Raw genomic sequence first — 22,930 nt, 5'->3', positions numbered from 1 at the left:
TAAAGATTGGTAAGCCAGATAAAAAATAAATACACTTGACCCCTTAAAACAACACTAACACTTCCTAAATTAATAACGTTAATTTAAACTATGATTCTATGTGTGTATAGTTCACACAAAAGAAGGCATGCATGCCAGTGTACTTTATCTTCATATGTAACCCAGTCTGCAGTAGCCCCCAGCGACACGGTGATAAACATCTTCATGTTGATTCCTAACCTGAAAGACTCTTCTATTTCATTAAAAGGCAAATATGTATTTGCAAAAGAAAAATGCTATGTGACATTTACTACATAAAAGGTTTTAATTTTCATTCATCTGTAACCCATTCTACCACTAATAACGCAACTTCTGAAGTCTCGTGTGTTTACTTCAAGGGACTTTAAGTATTTGCCTTAAGTAAGTAAGCTAGAAAATAAAAAAATTACTTCCTCAATATAACACTAAACCATTCCTCTGCTGATACTTTTTATGTTTGCCCAGGTGCAATTCTGCACGCAGACAAGGAGTGCACATGCATTTGTATACAGAAATACACATATCTGTGTCCTACAGAGATGTACATGCCCATACACACAGCTGTACAGATATATAACATATGTGTACACACGTGGAGATTTACATGCAGAGATGTAAAGTACCAAAGTTGTAGCTTCTAGGCAGGGATTCTGAATCACATGAAAGAAATACTGGATTTCTTTCTCCAGCCTTCTTCTTACCTTCTTGTACAAGCCTTGGCCACAAAATCTGCTGTCATTTTGTACTGCCAGAGCACGCCTATGTATTCCATTGCAGGCCACAGCTGAACTTGACTACAGAGCTGATTTAGCAAGGCAGGGTCTAACTGGTTGGAGATGGTGTCTTCAGGAAACCTTTCTTCTGAACGACTATATTTAACTCCTTCTGCTCTCAGGTGTGAATGCACAGCTTTCAAAAAAATCTGTAGTTGACCTGATGACAGAATGTAAGAGGAGTGTAAATGCATGTACCGTATTTCTTGCCAGTGAACTTTTAACATCCTTTCCATTTTTATACAGAAAGAATGGAGATGACAGAAAACATCCTGTGGGGCTCTTCAAAAGCGTCACCTACCCAGACTAACATCTTCTAAATGATTGGCTCTTATTATCAGACCATCAGCTTGCAGCAACGCTTTCTTTGTCTTCATTCCAGTGGCAGCAATTTTCAGACAGCACATTTTTTCCTGCCATCTGCTTTCTCCAAGGGCCAATCTCAGCTCCAAGATGTTAAGTGGTTTGCTGAGGACTTTTAACTGAGAGAAACATTCCATGCCCAGTTTATCCTGGAGAGATGGAAAGGACAATTCGTTTCAGCAGCACTAGCAAAACAGCAAACAAGATTTGTGACTGCAGTCAAAACTAAGATTTCAAAATCACATGCACACAACAACTGTACAACAAGTTCACAATCTTTTAGCAGCCCTACTAAAAGATTTCAGTACAGCAGAAAACAGAAATTGAAACTGTTGGCCACAATTACTCCTTGTCAAGTTGTTTTTTATTTTTTCTCATGAAGAAACTACATAAAATATGCAGACAAACAGCATTTCAACACGGCAACCTAACTAAACCAGGGGCAACAAATACACAAAATAATAAAAAATACCAGCAGCTACTGTAATTTATAAGAAAATGCAGTTTACCCCTGCAATTTAAATACGTTTTCTTAGAAAAATCTCCTCAAATTGTTAGTAAGCATTTAATGTTCTTCAGAGTCCCACAAAGTAACTACCTTAAAAGGAAGAGGTCTTCCTAGAGACTTCTGTAATCTCTTCATATTGGCAGAAACACCAGCAGGATTGACCAAGCAGCTCTGAATCTGCTGTGAAACAGACTGAATTTCCCTGGAAATCCTTGTAGGGAGAAAAAAAAAAAAAAAAGAGGGGTAGGGAGGAGAAAAAAAAGTCCACACAGTTAATAGAAATTTGAGAAACAAGGTAAAAGGATGCATAAGAAAGGCAAGTTCCTCTCTTATCCTTTCACTAATGAGGTAAAAATTCTAGATGATCATCTGAGCAAGCAGGAACCCTGAATTTTAAAAATGAACAGCTATTTAATATACTGTACTTGCATCACTAATGGAACACAACTTGGACACTAATGGCAAACAATGCTAATTAGCTATAATACTAAAGAAAAGAGTAATTTATCCAGACATTTAACAGAAACAAATCAAGAGCCTCTACACAAAGACACTCACTTGCTCTGGTCTGATCCAATAAGCATCTGAGGAATTCTGTCAATTAGGTGTTTCATAACCCAGTGCCAGTGCAGGGACAGAAGTGACAACCCTGGCGAATCCACTGTCACGGTGTCAGAGACTGCCCAGAACCGGTCACGCCACAGCAAGCAGTACAAAATCTAACAAGCCAAAAAGGTTACAGTTTTACCACTGCTGCATATTACAGAATACTTTGTACTTCAAGCAAGAGAAAGAACAAAACCACCAGCACTTGCATTAACTTCAAACTCCCACGATGTTTTGTATTTAGTGCTCCACAACCAGTACTCAGCAACAGGCTCTTTAAAAATATCACACAGCTCTACTGGCTGGTGGAACAGCCAAAATCAAGGAATCCCTGCACCATGTCTACAATGTCAAGATTTCAGCAAAATGATATCCATGGTCTGAAAAGGAAGAGGGAGAAGTAAACCGCCCCCAGGACCTGCATGCCACCTGTCCAGGTTCAGATATTCTCACCGCAGATACTCCCTTTACCATCAGTGGAGGGAAACAGGCACTTCTACAGCACCATCCATGCCATCCTAAGCAAGCTTGATGATTAAGTTCTGACTATCTACATCCCAGGTGTGTACATTTAGGTAAGATAATTCCCACCCTAAGTATCTGCAGGGTGAAAACCTACATTCCACACAGAACAAATGAGAAGAGCACAAATACAGCCACTAAAACAAACATGATTATTTGTCTGCTGCCAGACATATTCTGAATATCTGCAGATGCACTGTGCTTTATTTCATGGTCCCAGAAACTAAAAACAGTGTTCTACACACAATCTCATTTCATTTAACTTCCGTATATGACAAAAAGTCTACTCACATCATGCATGTCATCATCACTTAAGGCCACCTGAGTAGACTTCATCCAGTGAAGTGCAAAGGCATCCCAAAGTTCAAAGAAAGCAACAAGGTTGACCACAATTGCATGAGGAAGACAGTTGTAACTTCCTGGATCTAAGGTTTGGAGGAGAGGGAAAGAAAGGCAGAGAGAGACTGAACATTCCAGCCACATCACATGACACACAGGAGTCAACTTCTGATCACTAGATCCTCTCTAAGGCTGAGGAAAAAAAAAAGCAATCTGAAAAGTTCCAAGAATTGAAGTAATAAAAGTAGTCCTTCGCTATTTGCACAATTCTCTATTTCCTCTATGCGTTTTATATATATCTATAGACATAAAACCCATAATGAGGGCATCATCCATCAATTGCTTCTACGCAGCACAGTAACTTCATCACTGAATTCTTACCCTTTGCTTTAGAAGTAAAACTTCCTACTTACATAAAACTAAAGAACTTGGCTCTTCTCACTAGCTGAAGACAAAACACTACTCTAATTTCTCTCCACCATTATCCTAAAGTTTAGATAATTAAGAGAGAAATTGTATTCACTCATTACCTAGTAAAGGCAGGACATAAATAAGGTATATCTAATTAAAAATGTGTTAGATTCCACATTAGTCCTCATCTGACTGCTTTACATTCACACATTCTTCACACACTCAGGACACACCATGTTTAAGGTACACATTTTGTAATACTGCAAATTAACCATATTTCAAACTGAATATAGAACCAAAGGCAACAGTGAAAATCAACCCACTTTTGCGGAAATCTAGAGACATTCTTAAGACACTGTTTCTTGGCTTCTTGCTGGCAATCAAACTCTTCTCAGTGTGACTTCTTTTTTCTCGGTCAAGAAATAATGCTGCCCTGAAGTAAAAATAAAGTTGTTAAAAATCCAGTACGATTTTAAAGCCTCAGCCTTAGGAGAGTGGTGAAGTACAAAGTGAACCATATTATATTTACTGAATTATGAAAGAACAGAGTGCAGCACAACTAATTGCTTGAATATGGTTTCTGTAGAGGCAAGCTTCACGAAAAGCTGATTCCTGACTTCACCAGGAACAAAACAGCAGTGAGCTACTAAACAGATGCAACACCATGGCCTGTAGGATATGTAAGCAGCTGCTTCCTTATGCTGCAACCTCAAAATCTGTATATTTTTTACTTCACTAGGAAAAGCAGTCCAAATTCAAAAGTAGGACAACCATTTAAGTTACATCAGAGATTTCACCCTGCTGCTTCAGCCTCTTTACTGCTTTGTCCCACAGTTGTGGTTTGTCTCTGAAGTACTGCAGCCTATATGGAATGCTGGGAGCTCTGCTTCTGACATTAGGTGATTAGTTTTAGTATTCATCTACAGAAAACAAACTGTACAAAAACTCTGCCTGGTATTTTAGATCACATCTATCAAAACCTAAAAACATACTTGGCAGACACCACAAGTGTTCACTCAGCACTGATTACAGTCACTGGACAGTCTTTACAAGTCATGGTTTTTTGTAACCCACCGATTTGCTGCAGACTTTAAAAGGATTAGAAGCTGGTCTGTGTGTTCCATTTCTGTATCGAAGTTCATCGAATTTCTAATGATCTCCAAAAACTGCATATTCCATCTTGGGTCCAGAGGCATCACATGTTCATCTGGAAAGGCAGACAAGACAGAACAGCAGTGGAAACATTACTCAGTGAAAGACTTTTCTTGATCCCTCTGCCTATGCAAGAACACCAGAGAAAAGAAGAAGGAATCCTAAGAGGAAGGCAGAGTCTTGAACTCTCTCACTCCAGATATCCAAACAGAAAAACATTAAGTTGACTGCAGGTTCTGTAAAACAGAACACTGACAGTAAACTGAACAGCAGTCAAGAGTACCAAACAGACAGCCTGGAAACAAGTCCAACTCATAACCCAGGCAAGAGATTGCCAACCACCCATAAAAGGTCCAGCGTCACTGTATGTAGCTTTCATGCACCTAACAAGCTTGGAAAGTAAACTTCAGGCATGAACTCCCCACAAAACACCAAGGGAAAATTATAGGCTACAACACGGGTTTCAGGTGGGCTAACACAAAAAATCCTGGGGAAAAACAAGGTGCCTAAACTACCAGGTCAGAAAGGCAGTGGATATATGCATCACTCTTCAAAATATTGCTTAACTCTGGAAGCACCGATGTCTTTTATAATTTTTTTTCAAAAGTACCTGTCATATTTGGCTGTAGCAACTTGATCATGTTACTGACTCCAGATGAGAGGGGACTGGCATAGAAACAACCAAGGGCTACAGCACCTGCTTCCAGCTGAATCCGCACTGAATCTGTAGGTGAAGAGGAGAGAACATAGGCATAAAAGAGCATTTATTACAAATAAAGAAAAATAACTTCAACTGAGACAGCACAAGCAGACTGAATCAAATCTGTGCATGTGCTCTAGATATGCTGGTGGATACTATTTTGTATTAGCTTCAACCAGTCTTAAAAGCAGTCAAAATGCCATGGCTGAAGACATAAAACCAGGAATGAGTTCTAGTTAAACTGGTGATAGTTTATGTATGCTTTAAAATTATGGCTTGTGAAAATCCATGAGCTTATACCTTTGAATCTTTCTCTCAGTACATCTATTTTTGTGATTGTTTTTCTTTTTTCCAATTAGAAAAAAAAGAGCATACTTTTCATTAAAGGAATTTTCTAGCTATTTTCTAGTTTATAGACCTACCTGCCTGAAAAGACAGCAAAATAAAGGGGAAGCAATCCCATTAATGTAGGGACAACATAGACTGAAATTTCACACCATAAAAGGAAGTTAAATGTGTGAATTACTTGGACTAACTCCTGTCTAAATTCTCTGTAAGTTTAATGTGATGAATCATGTAATTAAGCACTGAATAGCTCATCTCAGCTACTATCCTGAATGTTCAGTGAACACTGCTTCAGTAAATCTCAGTTCTGCAGTTTCTCAGCTTTCTAACCATTTGTATTTTAACACCAAATACACAGAGACATTTTACTGTTTTTACTGTCACTAGAAGAAATAGTGAAAAGAAAGGCATATTTGCATACATAGACCAAGAGGGATCCAAAAATAACTATAATTCAGAAGTGGTACAAGTTACACACATGCTTGAATAATAAAGGACAGCATTTAGCCCAAAGTCTCCTGTTGTCCCTAATATGCACAACCTGTTTCTGTCCCTCTGTGGAGCCTCAATGTCCTCAATTTTGTGTGGATAGTTGAGAGTTTTTATGTCATATAATTTGAGTGGTCTGAATATTTTCTTGGAGGACTTACAATTTGTGAAAATACAACAAATCATCTCTTAGGCAAAACAGAAAGTTAAATAATTACATACCAAGCACCTGCAACAGATTTTTGGCTAAGGAATTAAGCCATTTAACTCGTAATTTCCAATCTTGATTGGTTGCCTTTTCTATGAACAATTTGATTGATGCCTGGAGAACTTCCATTTTATCCATCCAGTTTGTATCTATCTCAACAGGACTGAATTTGAGATTCTCAGGATTAGAGGACTGCATAATTTTTTGAAGATCTTGCAGAGTCAGTGGTAGTGTCCTGAAACACAAAGAAGTCCTGTAAACAAGGGCTCAAACTGCCAGATTCAAGAAATAATATATTTTGCAAGTCAAGCTACTCAGGATGCAACCACCTTCAGGCAAGAGGGTGGCAATGCAATAATCTCTCCTCCTTTATTTGTCTTTAAAAACAGTTTCCAATTTCAAATCAGCTGGGGGTGTCTACCATTAGGAACTCACTATTGACAAAAGTTCATGCAGTAGCCGAAGTGAATATGCACAGCGTATCACTGAGAAATTCTAACTGATTTGTGCACCACAATGATATGCAAAGTTAATTAAAAAAAAAAGGCAAAGAAAGCGTCATTGATTAAAAAACAAGCAAACAAAAGCACACACCACAGAATGCTGGTAAGGTTTTAGAATTTTAATATTATATCTCAGTACTAACTTCTACAGCTTGTTCTTTCAGTAGAAGCAAACCACAGTACCTGTCCAGAGTAGGTTACTAAACAAAGAAGGCAGGAAGGAAGATTTTGCACCAGTGTTGTGAAAATAAGTTGCACAAGAAATCATTAAAAAAAATTCTTGCATATGCCCCCTGCACATGGGCTTCTGCTTCTCTCAGACAGCTCCCCTGAGCCTCCTCTTTTCCAGGCTAAACAACCCCAGCTCCCTCAGCCTCCCCTCACAGGACTTGTGTTCGAGTCCCTTCACCAGCCTTGTTGCTCTTCTCTGGACCTGCTCCAGCACCTCAACATTTTAAATTAAATACTTCGGGTTTTTTAAGCTCAGAAGGAAACTGAAGGAAGAAATTTTGTAGCTCATATTACATATTAAATCCAATGTTTGCATTCACTTTTTCTGCTAAATGCATGCACCACACAACTCTCAAAATGGGTCTTGTGTATAGAATAAAGAACTAAGTATTCTGAATATATTTTCAGTATTTTGAAGACTGAAGCATAAAACAGTAAATAATTACACTTTTATTTGTAGTGGTGGCATGGAAAGGTAACAGGAATGCAGTTATAGAGCACGAGGATCACAATCTCTGCCTGTGCAATTTGATGAAGAATTTTGTAGGGAGTAATGACATGCCATGAGTAGTTTACATATATCGCTTCTTATTTATTAGACAAAAAAAAATGTTTCCAGCCTACCTGTAGTTTCTAAGGTTTAGTCTATGCAGACAATACATTAGGACCTGTGCATCACTCCGGACTGTCGAAAGAAGTGAGTCTTCAGCTGCAAACAGACCTGTAGGTAGGGAGTCTGGCCACAGTCCCATTCCTAGCAAGGATTCACCCCAGGTTTCATGGGAAGCCAGAGAGGAAGCATGCTTTGTAACCAATTCTAATACAAGCTACAACAAACAACCAAAAAGTACTTTAGAATCATATTTAAACATGTAACATGTATTCAAGCGCAATAGCTCAGGAAACTCTTTATTACGTGTATTTATTATGAAATCATTATAAACCACATGTTCTAGAAACACTGTATAACCTACACGATAAAAGTACCAAAACATTCCTACCAGAAGTGGAATAACATACTGTACAGTTTAAAACAGTAAGTGAATATGCCTGCAGATGACAGCGTGCACAGTGTTACAGTCTACAGGCTCATCAGTATTAATATTCCAAAGTCTCAGCTGAAGCTGTTAAAAACCACAAGCCTCAGAGTCCAAATGGGATATTCTCCTTTATGCTGCAAATGAGTGAGCCATTGTCTACAAAATGTAGGACAAATCATGTTTATCCCCTGGGGATTATCTCCAAAGCACATCACAAATTCAGAGTCTTTATGCAACTCTCACTCATCTGACCTCTGTCTCCAGTAGCATGCCACAAGGCTGGGGAAATATGTCATTAGAGGGCAGGTGACAGCTGAAATCCACTGTACTTCACCATTTAATACTAAAAAGCTCCAGCTTCTGGAGCTTCAACCAATCTGTTAGTTACATGGAGAACTGTACTGCTTACACCGGAGCCAAAAAAGGCTCAGTATCTAAAAGATAAAAAAAATGTTCCAATGCCACTTAACCCCTCTTCTTCATTACTTGACAAACAATTAGAAAGATGTTCAGAATTGTTTGATTCATCTCTCCAAGAGCACCAGCTTCATCAATCCCTTGCTCTTAAGCACTTAGGAAATAGGATCTAGCCTCACGACATTACATTTTTCACTTATCTAGGTGATATAAGAGAAGCTTTCAAATACACCGCTTTTACCTTTTGGTTAATCTGCAGTTGTTGTGAGTGGCCATAAACTTCCCAACAGGCTCTGTAAAAAGACTTTGCTAACCCAAGGCCTCTTTGCATTTGCTGCACAATTAATACAGCGGCCTGAAGCAAAGGCGATAAAGATGACACAGAACCTGAAAGATACACAGCATTTAGGGTGATATGAATGTTTAGCAACTGTCAGCCCTTTAACCCTCTGAGGACAAACATCACTTTATACGCCAAGGATGATTCAAAATAAATGAATCCTACTGTGTCCTGAAAACTGAATGGATTCTTCCCAAGGTTAATGTGGCAAGCAAACCAAGCAAATCTGACAAGACTGTAAATAACAGCTGACTAGTTCAAAATAAGACATCAAGCACCTGAGATGAATGAAATAGCATCACCTGGCTACAAAGAACAACTTGAATAGGCCCTGTGCCTATTTTGCTGATTTTCACTTAGAATTTAGGGATTGCTTTTCCTATAGCAATAGCCAACTGACACGTGCCAGTATATGATGTCTCCTTAACAAAGCACTCTGTTTGCCACCTTTTTATGATTTGGGCCTACTCTCTGAGAAACCTAAGAAACAATCCAAAACTACCCAAGTAGTACTATGCGCTTGTATCAGCAGGTAATACAATAAAATAACCAAGCTTTAATACTGAAGAGTTTGCCCACATGTATGTAACGAGCCCGAGTTGTTAATAAACACCAAACTGATTTTTTTTACCTGCTATTGCCGCCTTGGCTTCTGAATGCACAGCCATAAGTGCGTCACAGACACTATCTCCAACTAAACCCAAGCCATGCAGGAGTAACTTCAAATCCAGACTGTCCAATACATTTCCATCATTCTCCCCAGGAATGTAAATTTCAATCCCACGATTCCGCATGGCTCTGGATATTTCCCCATGAACTGGATCCATAGAAAGGAAAAGTCTGTTGAACGTTAGAATAGAATAGTTCAAGTTGGAAGGGATCCACAACGATCATCTAGTTCCACAGCCTTACATTCTTAAGATGTAACTTAGGTCCTTAAGCTATCCCTCCGGAACCACCAAATCTGCTCTTCCATAAAGTAAATTCATCTTCATAAAAATGGGAACACTATAATTTAGAAAGCCGGAGACAGCTACTGAATTTAAATAAGGAATCTGTATTAATAGTTAAACTTTGAAATTAGGCACAGATATTCTGCATGACTTTTAACTCATATCTGAGTTATGTCTGTTTTATCATTTGCCTCTGAGCTATAAAGATTTTTAAAATTCTTAGCAACAGCTTCAGATAAATCTGTGCTGTTTAAAAACCAAAGTATCCAACACCCAAGTAATTATTACTATCAGCAGACATCTTATAAAAGCAAGGAATAAATATACTTCTGAGATGCAGTGCAGTGAAAACAGGTTTCTGAGAAGTCAAAATGTTGTTTTTAATTCAGAGGAACCAGAGCATATCAGTCCCAATATTCTTTTCATGAATTTGTAAGAGGTAGGAATTATACCGAATACTCTATATGCTCTCCTCCCATCTTCCCCACAGGCTACTTCAGATCTGAGACAACACACTGCCTGTTTTGGTTTGGGTGGTTTGTTGGGGTTTAAAAGTTCCATCACTGCAGGAAACTCAAATTTATAGATGGGATGGAAAAAGCTGGGAAGAAAATTATTATGTCCATATACCAGCTTTCATTACCAGCATATCTAAATACTTCACCATCTTCAACACATGTTCCCTTAACTTCAATTACAGTGAGACAGGGAAGTGCTGAAATCCTAATTTAAAAGTGGAAAGTCAAGGCAGTGGTACACTGCTATGAATTTTTCAGTGTAATAGTCTGTGCTGCAACAGGGATAAAAAGCAAAGCCTCTAAAGCTCTCTCTCATACGCTCATCACAGCGCAGTTTTGTTCCTTGCCAGACAGTGTTACTACAGTACATGGAAAACTGAACAGCATTCCAAATACCAAAAGACTGGTTCACTGATGACATTTTTATTCTAAACCACAACACCAAACAGAAATGCAATGCACCTGAAGTTTGGATGAGGAGCTATTGTAGGAATTGTGCCATCTATCACACCTCTCTCACTCATGGTAAGAACACCTCCTGGTTCAAGTAAAGCATTCAAGCGGTCCAGCACAGAAGGGCTGTATTCAAAAGAAATTCATATGGTTAGGAAAAGGCAACAATTTGACCCCTTTCTGATCTGAAATCAAAAGGGTATCAGTCTTAAGCAAAAAGTGAAACACTTAATTACTTAATAAAGTAACAGGAAAACTATAACTGCTAAGATGTCTAAGAAGGAAGACACTCTTACAAAAAACGTAAGTTACTGCTCCTGTGTATTATCAAATGCAAAATGTTCAGCTGTGAACAATACAGTGAGAGGCAAAGTCAATTGGACAGGTCAAAGGATTCACTGACACAAGGTCACTAAAATCTCTTACTTGCAGAAATTAACATTGTCCATTAAGAGCCAATCTCCAGACTGCAGGGCCTGCACCAACATTCCATCCACCCACTCAAAAGTGCCATGGTTGTTACAGTCAGCAGCCTGGGCCTGCTGCAGCTTGAAGTGCCGGAACTCTTCTACCAGGTGAGCAAACTCTGAAAGAAAGTATACCTTACACTGAGACTTACATTGCTGAGGAAGTTTCCTGTTTTATTCAAGAAAAATAGTCATTATTTTGTTTATAAACATATACGCGTCCTACTTTTTAGGGGCACATAACAGCAGAGGCTTCAACTCTTCAAGTAGCCTCCCGTGAGCCAAACCCATGTGAACAGAAGGGGTTTGCAAGCACAGAGATATAACCCAGACTGACACTTTCCTCCCTAAACAGATACTTTTCTCCACCCCTTCATCCTATTAGATGAAATTTGATGGATATTAATGCCTTATGTTAAACAATCATTAAAAAAAAATAAAAAAAAGAAAAACAACCCATACGTTACTCTGCTGATATGCATAACAATCAGCTGATAAGTGCTTCAGAGTAAAAATGCAAGAACAGCATATCCAACTTCCCTTTCTTAGGAATACAAGAGAAGAACTTGTATTGCATCATATGTTGAGTAGCTCAATACAGGAGAATTTTGGTACTTTAAACTGACCAGCATACATACCTGCCTTTGAGTAAGAATTTATTTTGTTATTCAGTCGCTGGGTAAGCACAAGTATTCCCTCCAATTTGCTCACTAACTCAGCTGTAACACTTCTACCTCCTTCACCCAGAGATTTGGGTTTGTAATTCAGGATGAAATTGCTCCAAGCACGCAGCACAAGTTCAGCGTCATCTGCACAAATTTCTGTCAGGAGAAGACTGTCCCTTACGAGTGTGCTTACAGCATTCTCCACTTTTTCCAAGAGGCGCTGCCATGGCCTATTGATATCAACCTGCAAACAGGCAATTACAGAATTAGCTCATGGAGAAGACCGTGGTGACTTAGGCTCCATTTGTAAATGCTAAGTTCACAGTGACTGGCCACTGTTAGGTAGGAAGGAGAAATATCATGATATTACCAAAACAACATGTACCTGTTCAAATCCACCCAGGAGTTCAGTTGTATCCATTGCACTGTTCATTGCCATGATTTTTAGTCGATGGCCAGTGAGATGGGCCAACAGCTCAACAAGACTGGTTTTGCCAACAGCTGCTGGGCCCACCAGGATTACCATCCAGCTCATGTGTACACATTTCATTATAGACTCGAGGGACTGCAGTGAATGATGCAGAAATGAGAGATTTCTGCCAGGATGAGGAATATAGTTGCCACGAGAAAGAACTGAATAACCAATCTGAAAGGGATGAGAGACACACGGATGAATACTCCAAGAGGCAAACGGGAGCTTAGCTGTGCGAGTTGCTTACTTCTCTCTCCCCTCACAAAATCTCTTGTCAACAGTTTACCTGAACATTATATGGACTGATGTGAAATGCCCTGGTTCCTGTATACACATCGGCCTCCTGGCCAAAAATGTCTCTAAATATGGAAATAACCTGGAACAGTCAAAAGAGGAAAAAAGAGACTTATCAGTTCAAGGTATCCATTGTTTCAAAGATTTACTTCTAGAGATTTACTTCTAAAGTAGCCTTTCGTCTCAGCCCCACAGCCGTGTGATAGTAACTAACACAGTTAAACCACAAATGTCATCTCATTTAAAGTACAGCCAGCAATTAACATGAGTGTGAGCTGCCCACAGCAATCCCTTCATTAATCATGGTTTCCTGTGAATTGAAATACTGTAAGCAATGTTTCTCTTTAACAAAGTACTGGGATAGAATTCACTAAGTAAGCTCTTTGACAACACACCGAAATATAACAATATTACAGGGAGGGGAAAGTAAACTCATGAGAAAAATATGCAGTCAAATACAATCAGTAACTTTAGCCTTTGACTTCTAGCTTAATACCTTTTAAATGCTGTGAAATTAAACAAAAGCAAAAGACTTCCAGGTAAGAGAGGGAAAAGTGGGTGGCAAACATTATTTAAAACAGAATCACACAAGAATATGTTGTGGTTTGCTCTGTTTAGGTCCTTTGTTATTCTACTTGCCTTTGCTTACATCAGCTTTCTGCTTTTATTCTACTTAAATTGATATTTCAAACAGCAAGGAGAGCAGGTATGTATGTCAAACCTCAAAATACCAAACAAATCAATTTTTCTTTTGTAAGAGATAATGTCTATGAATGAATTGCAAAGAATCTTCAAATTTACACTTGGATTTCTGTAAATACTTCCTGACCATCTGAAGTGCAAGGAAGGAGAACACATAGCTCACCTTTTCTTTGTCTTCCTTGGTTCTCATTCTTTCTCCATATACCAAAAACACATGCTGGCCTGGATCATAACATCCTGGTGACTGATCTACAAGCATTAGCTGGCACCAGCGGAAAAGATCACGTAAGTTGAACTCCCAGGGCCCTCCTTTCTGTCCCCACTTTCTTTCAGCCATGACTTCTTTGTCAATCTGAAAAAAAAAAAAGGGCAGTAATTAAAAATATAATCTTTTATTCTACCCATGAGGTGGTTTCAAAAATTTTTACAAAAAACTCAACTGAAATTCTGCATTTGGGACTGCTTGCAAGACAGATGACAACCAAAAGAGTAAGTTACATTCACTTTGCTGAAGATATGTCAGAACTAAAGCTTGATTTAGTTCGTCTGTCCTCTACTATTTCTCCAACACTCAGCTCAATCATCCTGTTCACTCTTGCACTCTTATAAATTAATATTCAGTAAGATGCTGCCACAGGAGACTTTACATAAGGTCACAGAATACTACTTTCTCTTATGATTGCTACTACTGCGTATGCATGTTTTCTCTTCTGTGAAAAACAATGCCTCATCAATTATCAACCAAGAATCTGACTGTCAAGGTACAAGAATTCAGGTACTGGGTTTAGTGGTGTTCTTTACTTTCTTCTGCATATACTTCCATTCCTCTTTTTTCACCCCTGCAGCTCCCTATAAAAATGCATAACACGAGACTTAATTTTTTTCCAACTCTGTTGCATTTTGCCTACTTCTACACAAAATAAATAAAAATATATTTACCTTGTTATTGAAAGCAACCATTTTAGCAATAACAGTTTTATCAAGAGCAGGAAACAATGTCTTTGCAATAAACTTCATATCTTCTGCTGACAGTGGATCAACATACACCTGCAAAATCAAGAGGATTCAGTGTTGATACAATTGGAAAACTACAAGACTGGATCATGACGTAGTTTAAACCAAACAAATAAGCTTGCCTGTGTAAATCTATTAAGAAAGGACTTGGGCAGACCCTTCCTTCCACCTCCTTGCCTGTACGGATTCTGGCATCCAAAAATCTTAGTCGTCTTGTGCTGTACGTGAAAATTCATTCCCAATTCTGGAACATAAATCTCAGCTCTGTGGTCAAAGCATGCGTTTAGCCCCTCTAATACAGACTGAGAAGCCAGATTCAGCTGGGGAAAGAAATAAGAATATAATATTAATGCTCCACATAACATTTTTGCATAGTCTCTAGTTTAACAGTCTGGAATACACAGAGAAAATTAAATTTCTTTGCTATTCTAGAACTATGACATGTTATTACCTCCAGCTAGACTGCTATTACACTGGGGCAACTAGCACTTTTCCTTATGGGCACTTGTTATTTGTACTGTGTTTTCTTCATTTTGATATCAAAACAATTTTCCATTGTAAAACCTGCATGTTCAAGATACTTCTTCTGAACTTCCATGACATTCAGTGCTTTGTTGGCTTGTTTTTTAAAAAGCAGCAGTCTAGGCTATTTAAATATAATGGTTGTTTAAAGTGGTATTCTACTCAATAGGGAGAAAAAAAAAAAAAAGAGGTATACAAGAGGCTAAAAAGTTCAAGAATTTGCACTGTGTAGTAATTAGAGTGCACATTGCCCAGAAGGCAGATCTGTGCACACGTATGCTTGAAAGCATTTGCTACGTGGTACATCATGGTCAAACCTGTGGTGACAGGACAGCTTATACTGGCATGATGGAACTCTTCTCCATCTCAATTAAATCAGTACCCAACACCATATATTTGTCCCAGCAAAACACCTTCTATTTCAGTGAAATTATATTCACGTAAGAACATGTATACCAAAGCTTCTATTGACGCTCTTCCCTAAAAACTTTCAAATGTAATTCAAATATGTCCTTGGTTTTCTGCAGTAATTTAGGCTGGTACTCAACTCCTGTTCTACTGCGTCAAAGAAGTCTAGTCCTTGCCTCCCTCTACAGAGGGTGAATGGGCAAAGGGAATTAGTAGAGGGAAATTAATTTTCTCATAGTTGAAATGATCACTTTCAATGTGGCGTTACATGCACATAACGAAAAGTAAGCAAAATTTATTTCTATCATCAGCCTTTGAAGCTATTTCTCCTACGTGCCAAGACATCAAGTTTGTTCTTCTAGAATATTGCATTTTATTTGTCCCCCAAACCTGAATTTACCTCATCTAATACAATCCAGTGTCCAGCCTTTAGTGCTGCCAGCAGCGGTCCATCACGCCAGGCAAATTCTCCTCCCTTCCCACCTTCCACAGGCAAGTCTGTTCCAAATAAGTCTGTCACATCCTTTGGGAGTAGAGAACAAGATGGGGGAGTTGGGGAACTACAAGACTTCACAAAAGTTCATCAGCAGCCTTTGTTGACTTTACTTAGCATTTTCTCCCTTCCCTTTTAATACCTACATTTCAGGTCTATTTAAAAACTTTCAGTAATTGCAAAATGCTAAAAGGTTTTCCATTGCAGTATTCCAGTGACCAGCTACTATATTTAAAAAAAAAAAATTAAATTGGAACAGAAAAGCTGAAAAGCCTTAAAACTGTTTTCAAGTAATGCTGCAGAAGCCAAGAATAACATAGTACACAAAGATATGCATGACTTCACTTGAAAAGAACAGAAATATCTGGGAATTGGCATTCACTCAGAGAAGCTTGCTGCTCTTTCTGGTTCCCCCTCTCATTCAGTTTTATCTTTAGACCAAGAAGGAAAAGTTGACATTTCAGACTCAGTGTCAAAGTTAAAAAGAACTGCATTTTCAAAGTTAAACAAAACTTCTACCCTGCCATAACACCAAGTTACAAAGATGGTACTTTATTCTACCGTTTGTTCAGACAGGTTGATTCGAACAAGACAGTTTCCTGAGGCTTTCGCCAGGGCAGCAACCAGACTGGTCTTGCCCACTCCTGGTGACCCCTCCAACAAAACAGGTTTGTTAAGCTGTAGGGCTCTTAACAGTCTTTGTGCATTCACTGCTGTAGTCCCAGCATTTAAAGCATAATCTGTCATGTTGCTCCTCTGGAGAACAGGACCTAAAACAAAGGAAAGGTAAACAGAAAACAATTAAACCAGAACGTTTATGCTGGAGCTGCTGACACTGTGCCTCTGAATGAGATCATTATGTCTGTAAATTGCTGATCTCAGTACAACAAGCAACAGAGATCATGCTTGTATGCCATTCTCAGAGATCAGGCACATACACTTTCTGTTTGACCCACAGCTGCGTCTCAACCCATCTCCGCATATTTATGTTGAATTTTGCAAAAAGCATATGAATATATCATTTATTTTGCCAGGAATCATTTCAACACCTTCTAGTTCATGACCTACACTAGAGTGCTATCACTGAAAAAACCCCAGAAATCTGTCCTTGTGCTTCAGACATGAGGATTTAAAACTCAAAAGCAGCTCTTGAAAAATTGGCACTGAAGGATCCAATTCAGTCATGCTACAGAATAATGTATTAATCTTTTCCATACACTGCTACTTCTGTGAAGGAAGACTGCTTTAATTAAAATGTGTTTTCTATTTACTGTTATTATGGCATACAGAGGGGATAGAGTACAGAGTTTGTCTGCCAAATTCCAGCCAGTATAGCTCACTGGGACATCACTCCCCCAAATCTGTAATACAGCATTACTCAGGTATACAAGACTCTAATCACTAATTTATCTTACACATCTTGATACCTGCTTAGTATGAAAAGGATCTAAAGAGAATTCCTTTTGTGATCTACTCAGCAGAGAGGAACTAAGCAATTTACAAAAAAGCATTACCTTGCACAATTTTATGCACGACTAACACAATCCATGAATGCCAAAATGTTTAAATATGAATGATTATTATAGCATTAGGAACATATAGTTTCATGTATTAAAACCTAACCAGATGAATTAGAAAGCTCACAGTCATCACTTTTTAGTCCTTTCACTGTATTTTAAGGGTAAAAAGGACTATTTTGCTAGTTCCATCTGCATTAATTTGTCCCATGAAGAACTGAAATGCAAGGACTACATATTTTTGCAAAGATTGCAGCAAATTTTTGAGAGCCTACAGCAAGGCAGGGCATTAGCATCCATTCTGTTTAGCTTTGTACTCAGGACCCTTGCTTTCCATGCTTTACACAAGGGCCAGGATGAGCTGCAGCTTTAGTTACTGGAACTTAACAGGCATTCTGACCATGCAAAAGTGACAGAAAATTACAACTCAAAATTTAAAAAGCTTCGTTAAACCAAAAAAGTCTGCGAAAATTAGGCGATTACCCATTAAGAAGTCATCAAAGAAAGGAATGAACAGATATGTCTTCTTAATAAATGTGACAGAGTGGCAATCAACACACTTGGAGGCAGAAAAGGCATTTTTTTTAAGGCTTGAGAACAAATAAATTGTTTTGTGATGGTTCAGGTATCCTACTTAGATTTAGTGAATAACAAAGCTACTGAAAATATAAACCACAGAATAAATATCCACCCACTCCCAGAAAGTCTCTTACCTCTTGGAATAAAAAAGGGGTGAATTCCCATGAAGTTGTCCATCCATACAAACTCTTTTGCCTTTGTTCTGTCATAAATCTTTAGTTCATTCTTCTGATAATCAGTCAGCTCAAAGAACTGACTCATTTTCTCACATAAGAAGGTCAGGCACTTTTCACGAGCTAATAAAGCTGTATCAGCTGAGCAGGATGTTGTACCTGTAATTAAAAAAGTTAAGTAAGTGTGTGCTTTACAAACATAACTAGACACATTCATTTTATGACCAAGAAGCTCAATTCCTTCTGTGCCCACAAGTTTATATTTTATTTTAGTGCTTTTGCTTGCCAGTGCTTCCAGTACTATTTACCATGGACAAATTGTTCTGTGAGCACCAGAATTAAGGACACCTTAATTCCACACCCCTTTCTTCTCTTCAGCTTTCTGTATTATTTAAACTCGTGCTACCAAAACACAAAAAGGCATATGACATACACGATATTGTTAAATGGCAGTGAAAACTTCTCCCAGAAGCGTTCCATGCCGGCCCAAAGCATTTTGTTTGCATTTGAATAAAAAAATATTAATACAAATATACACTTTAATATTTTTTGCTACTAATGAGCACTGAAGACTTACCTGATCCTATTCCATCAATATATACCAAACACGCAGCGTGGATAAAAGACATCACTGGAGAAATGTGAGGAAGGCTATATCCCTTGGCAGAATTCGACTCATTGTCTACCATGACGTTCATAAAATTAACCCATGACAAGACATCTCTCACACTGAGAATACACTGGCGACCAAACTCTTGATTAGTCAGCCATTCAACGAAGTCCATCATGAGTTCTGCTATGTCTGCCCCTAAAAAGAGAGTAAAACATATAAAAATCAAATAAATGCGAGAAAATAACTTCATTGGTCACATCTACTACACTGTTGTAAAAAACATCTCTGTAGTAGCTACAGTTGTAATGCGGAGCAACGTGGGTGGTTACTCCATATCCTAACAGGCAGAATAACTGAAGAGTAAGTTTATGCCTATGCTGTCATTGCAGATCCTTTCAAATTCAAGTAACAAGACAGAATCAAGTGACTAATTCTAACAGTGAAGCTCCTGGCAGAAAGTGAAGTGCCAGTTCTTTTAACACTCTACATAGAAACCAAACTGGGACACTGAAGGGCTGGGGATAGTTCAACTGCCTGCATGGTGAAGTAAATACAGCCTTGAACTTAATTTGGCTAGCCATGTAACATACAGATTAAGGGAAGAACAAGTTCTAAAATAAATCATAACTATCAGAGAGAGACGTAGCTAGAAGAAAAAGGGTCACGGTGTAAATTCTGAGAAATGGTTGGCAACCTTCAAACTCTTTATTTTCTTAGCAATGTTTAAATACGAACACAGAGAAATACCCACCTTCATGTTTTGCTGCACCCAGAGACAATCCTGGATGAAGATTGTGTTTTACAATCTGTATCAAGTCGTCACGGCCATTGCTTTGTGGGCACCATATTTCAGTAAATCTGTTGCGCAATGCAGGAGAAAGCTGCAAGCAAGCAGAATGATACAGCAATTCAAATTACATTACATCATATTCCTAATGTCACAGTTAACTGACAGCCTTGTAGCTTACTGGACTTGTAAACCATTAGTAAAGTGAACAAGCTAGACCTTTCCTTCTATTTTTAACAAGGATGTTACAAAATCTTCGAGAGAATGCGTATTTTAACATTTCTTGTAGTAGCATCAATGCAGGAAATGGCTGAAAAAGAAAGTTCAAAACAATATGGGAAGAAACGGACCTGGTTTGCAAGCACCAAAGTTCCATTTCATTCTAGGACACCATGTATCAAACAATGGCTTTGTAATCTCCCTTTGCTTACAGACACAAACTACAGTTCTTTTTTTAGACCTAGCTTCCAACACTGTTTAAAAGTTGTGGGGTTTGGGGGGGAGTGTGTTGTCTTTGGGGTTTTTTTTGACCTGTTTTTAGTTACTTAAACCTGAAGTTTGGAAACTTATTAAATTTTCCATTTAATAAGAAAAGTCCTTTGGAATGTGATGTTCATATTTACTGAGATAGACAAGCTGACCTCTAACTGTCACTTGCTGAACAGCATTAGGGAAAATAATCTACTAGGCAACTTTGTACTACTCCAGACTCACATTAGAGCTGCTCCACAAGTCACAGTTCCGGTAGTCGAAATATCCTATATATCAAGCCTACCTAGAGTATCGAGAGGCATGAAGCTTTCTTTGACATTTTGCTGAGCATTGACTTACAATGTCAAAATGATAGCACACAAAAGTGATGGAAAACAGATACAACCTAATCCTCTTTTAGAGCAATGAAGCAGACGCCTACTAGACAGCACTAGATGCCAGAACTGGCACAATGCACCATGTACCTCCAATCATTTAATGGTAAATATGACCTGAAAATGCATGTTGTACTTGCAGATGTTTTGACACTTACCTCTTTTTTCCCAAAGTCACCTCCTGGATTCATGGTCGCAAGGATACGAAATTTCTTTCCTGCAACTAATAGTTCTACCTCATCCTCCTCATCATCTTGACCTCCTTTTTCAGCAAGAACCAATGTCTTTTCAGCTTCAAGAACACTAGACAGAAGGTTAAAAAAATTGTTTATTCGAAATTTTGTTTCACACTTCAAAAGACCACTTAAAAATGAAAATCAACTTAATTGGCCTGGTTAAACTTTCATTTGCCCAATATAATGGGTAACAAGCAGATAATGAAATTAAATTGATATTTTAATTTTTTTTTTTTTACACAGCAAGGAAGAAAATAACTAGATTTTGTTCCTGGGATTTGAGAGGGTGTATAGTTTTTAAAAGCTCACTGACAGGTTGAAAATATTAATATTGCAGATGTTAAACTGGAGCTTTTATTTTAGTTTTATTTTCTAACTTGACTCATGGTTTGAAGTGTCTTCAGATGGTGTTTAAACTATTTCAACTGAACTAAGGTTTATGTTCTTAATTTCTTTATCCAAGATTTTGAATAAAGCAAATCCTTTCATCATTGTATTTTTGTCCATGAAACAGAAGCAAATACAGCTATTTAAATGCAGATTAGTCTGTAGCGGCACTATAAAGCCAAATATGAAGTAATGGCACCAACTTAAGCATTTGAAATCAACAAAATAAGTGTAGCAACATATGTCAAGCGAATATAAGCATATCTGCTTTCCAACAAAAATATCTTTTATTTTTCCATATAAGTTAAGACACTAAGACTTTGGCAAGACACAGCATTTTGTCTTGTCTTAACCTACTATCTTCTACCCCAGTTGTAATCAAAATTTTAAAGAGCAAAAAGAGCAAAAATCGTCTAAGTATTACTGTGATGAAAACTACCCCCAACAGATGGATGACAATTAGAAAAACGAAGCCAACTGGCACAGAACCTGAAACACGAAAAAGGCCAGTTGCTTGTGCCATTGTCCCTTTCAGTAAGAACTACAAAACAGAGAGCAGCTCACCTAGGCCAGGAAACAAACATGCTAGAATTACCCCACTCAAGTTTATGTAATTAATTGACATACTGAGGATACCTAATACTAACACATTTACGACATACCTGTTAAGTCGCTCCAGTACAGAATCATCAGCTAAAGAAATCTCATCAAGGAGGAAAAAGCCCTCCTCTTTCATTGCTAAAACAAGAGGTCCATCACACCACTCAAAAAGTCTAGAACCATCAGATTCGTCCTAAGAAACAGAAAAGGAAATGAGAAGTCATAATAATTGCTACTTTTTGCTTCTGTGGGCACACTATCCGAGCTATCACTGATGCAAGACAAACCTGGTCTTTCGACCTCTGCCTGACTGGGCGCAGTCCTCCCAGGAAGTCTGACGTCTCCATATGCAAGTGGCAATTCACTGAGTATAGCTTCTGATTTGTTAATGCTGCAAAGATCTGGCAAATGGTAGTTTTACCACACCTGCAACAAAGTGATATAATTAAAAAGGATGAATTAAAAAAAAAAAAGAAACAAAACAAACAACCCAATCAACTCACTCTGGACAGGATTCATACTTTCATTGAACACCTAAGAGGTAAAGGCTCAGCGTGCAAATTTCCTTCTGCTCCTTTCCTTTAAAGAAATGTATGCAATGTAAAGGCATTTTTGGCACAACAAATTGTTGCTGACTTGCACAGGAGGCCTTTAATCAAATTTAAATCAGTATCTGCATTGATGGATTTTTGCAGGTTCAAATTTATTTCAGTCTGCCCTTACAGATATTCAACCAGATTCAACCAGCCTACCATTTCATTTAACTGGAAATGATACATGCCCAGATGAAGCCCAAGCCCAAGGGAATGTACTGCTGATTATCTGGTTTTCATTTACTACCCAAATAATTTTACTTCTCTCTTTTCTTACATTTTTCTTTCCTTGTCTCCTACAAAAATTTGCTCTACAAATTTATACCCAGCACAAGAGCAGACAGCATCTACTCCCACAATCTCCTTTGCAGCATATGAGAAGAACATAGGAGAAGTGGTAGCAAGGCTATATTCAAGCTCTTAAAATATGTAAAGTGAAAGTACTCTTAAGCAGAAAAATGTTACAATTCCCTAAAAGCAGCCACTCCAGTGAGGTACAGTGAGATTCTACAGGGCACCTTGTAAAAGGTGGGAACAGAAGTCAGTTCTTTTCCATTTTACTACTTTTTGTATAACTTCTATGTAGTTACACACAGTGCAAATAATTCCATTCAAGACTTGTGTTGAAAGAGATGCAATTGCTGCCCCCCAAA

The 22,930-nt window shown here is 38.2% G+C and overlaps 1 protein-coding gene across 1 annotated transcript in view; it reads right to left on the bottom strand.

The window, feature by feature from the left end:
- The window catches only part of MDN1 (midasin AAA ATPase 1), a 95,095-nt gene that overhangs the window by 38,733 nt on the left and 33,432 nt on the right, over window positions 1–22,930 (bottom strand). The window contains exons 30-57 of the mRNA XM_027896258.1: window positions 21,972–22,110; window positions 21,747–21,877; window positions 20,620–20,764; window positions 19,560–19,689; window positions 18,773–19,003; window positions 18,157–18,354; window positions 16,488–16,696; window positions 15,834–15,956; window positions 14,626–14,823; window positions 14,429–14,536; window positions 13,653–13,841; window positions 12,780–12,869; window positions 12,407–12,667; window positions 11,995–12,265; window positions 11,316–11,475; window positions 10,899–11,015; window positions 9,597–9,805; window positions 8,867–9,012; window positions 7,793–7,995; window positions 6,449–6,669; window positions 5,303–5,416; window positions 4,615–4,747; window positions 3,864–3,973; window positions 3,082–3,215; window positions 2,221–2,381; window positions 1,753–1,873; window positions 1,093–1,303; window positions 720–951 (exon numbers count right to left, since the gene is read on the bottom strand). Of these exons, the coding sequence (XP_027752059.1) occupies window positions 720–951; window positions 1,093–1,303; window positions 1,753–1,873; window positions 2,221–2,381; window positions 3,082–3,215; window positions 3,864–3,973; window positions 4,615–4,747; window positions 5,303–5,416; window positions 6,449–6,669; window positions 7,793–7,995; window positions 8,867–9,012; window positions 9,597–9,805; window positions 10,899–11,015; window positions 11,316–11,475; window positions 11,995–12,265; window positions 12,407–12,667; window positions 12,780–12,869; window positions 13,653–13,841; window positions 14,429–14,536; window positions 14,626–14,823; window positions 15,834–15,956; window positions 16,488–16,696; window positions 18,157–18,354; window positions 18,773–19,003; window positions 19,560–19,689; window positions 20,620–20,764; window positions 21,747–21,877; window positions 21,972–22,110 (4,695 nt within the window). The remainder of the gene's footprint in view (window positions 1–719; window positions 952–1,092; window positions 1,304–1,752; window positions 1,874–2,220; window positions 2,382–3,081; window positions 3,216–3,863; window positions 3,974–4,614; window positions 4,748–5,302; window positions 5,417–6,448; window positions 6,670–7,792; window positions 7,996–8,866; window positions 9,013–9,596; window positions 9,806–10,898; window positions 11,016–11,315; window positions 11,476–11,994; window positions 12,266–12,406; window positions 12,668–12,779; window positions 12,870–13,652; window positions 13,842–14,428; window positions 14,537–14,625; window positions 14,824–15,833; window positions 15,957–16,487; window positions 16,697–18,156; window positions 18,355–18,772; window positions 19,004–19,559; window positions 19,690–20,619; window positions 20,765–21,746; window positions 21,878–21,971; window positions 22,111–22,930) is intronic.

This window comes from Empidonax traillii, unplaced genomic scaffold (genome assembly GCF_003031625.1).
Source record: "Empidonax traillii isolate 1590-97213 ecotype Southwest subspecies unplaced genomic scaffold, ASM303162v1 scaffold491:size805508, whole genome shotgun sequence".
NCBI lineage: Eukaryota > Metazoa > Chordata > Aves > Passeriformes > Tyrannidae > Empidonax > Empidonax traillii.
The sequence above is the reverse complement of the archived record's forward strand: the minus strand, read 5'-3'. Positions and strand labels throughout refer to the sequence as shown.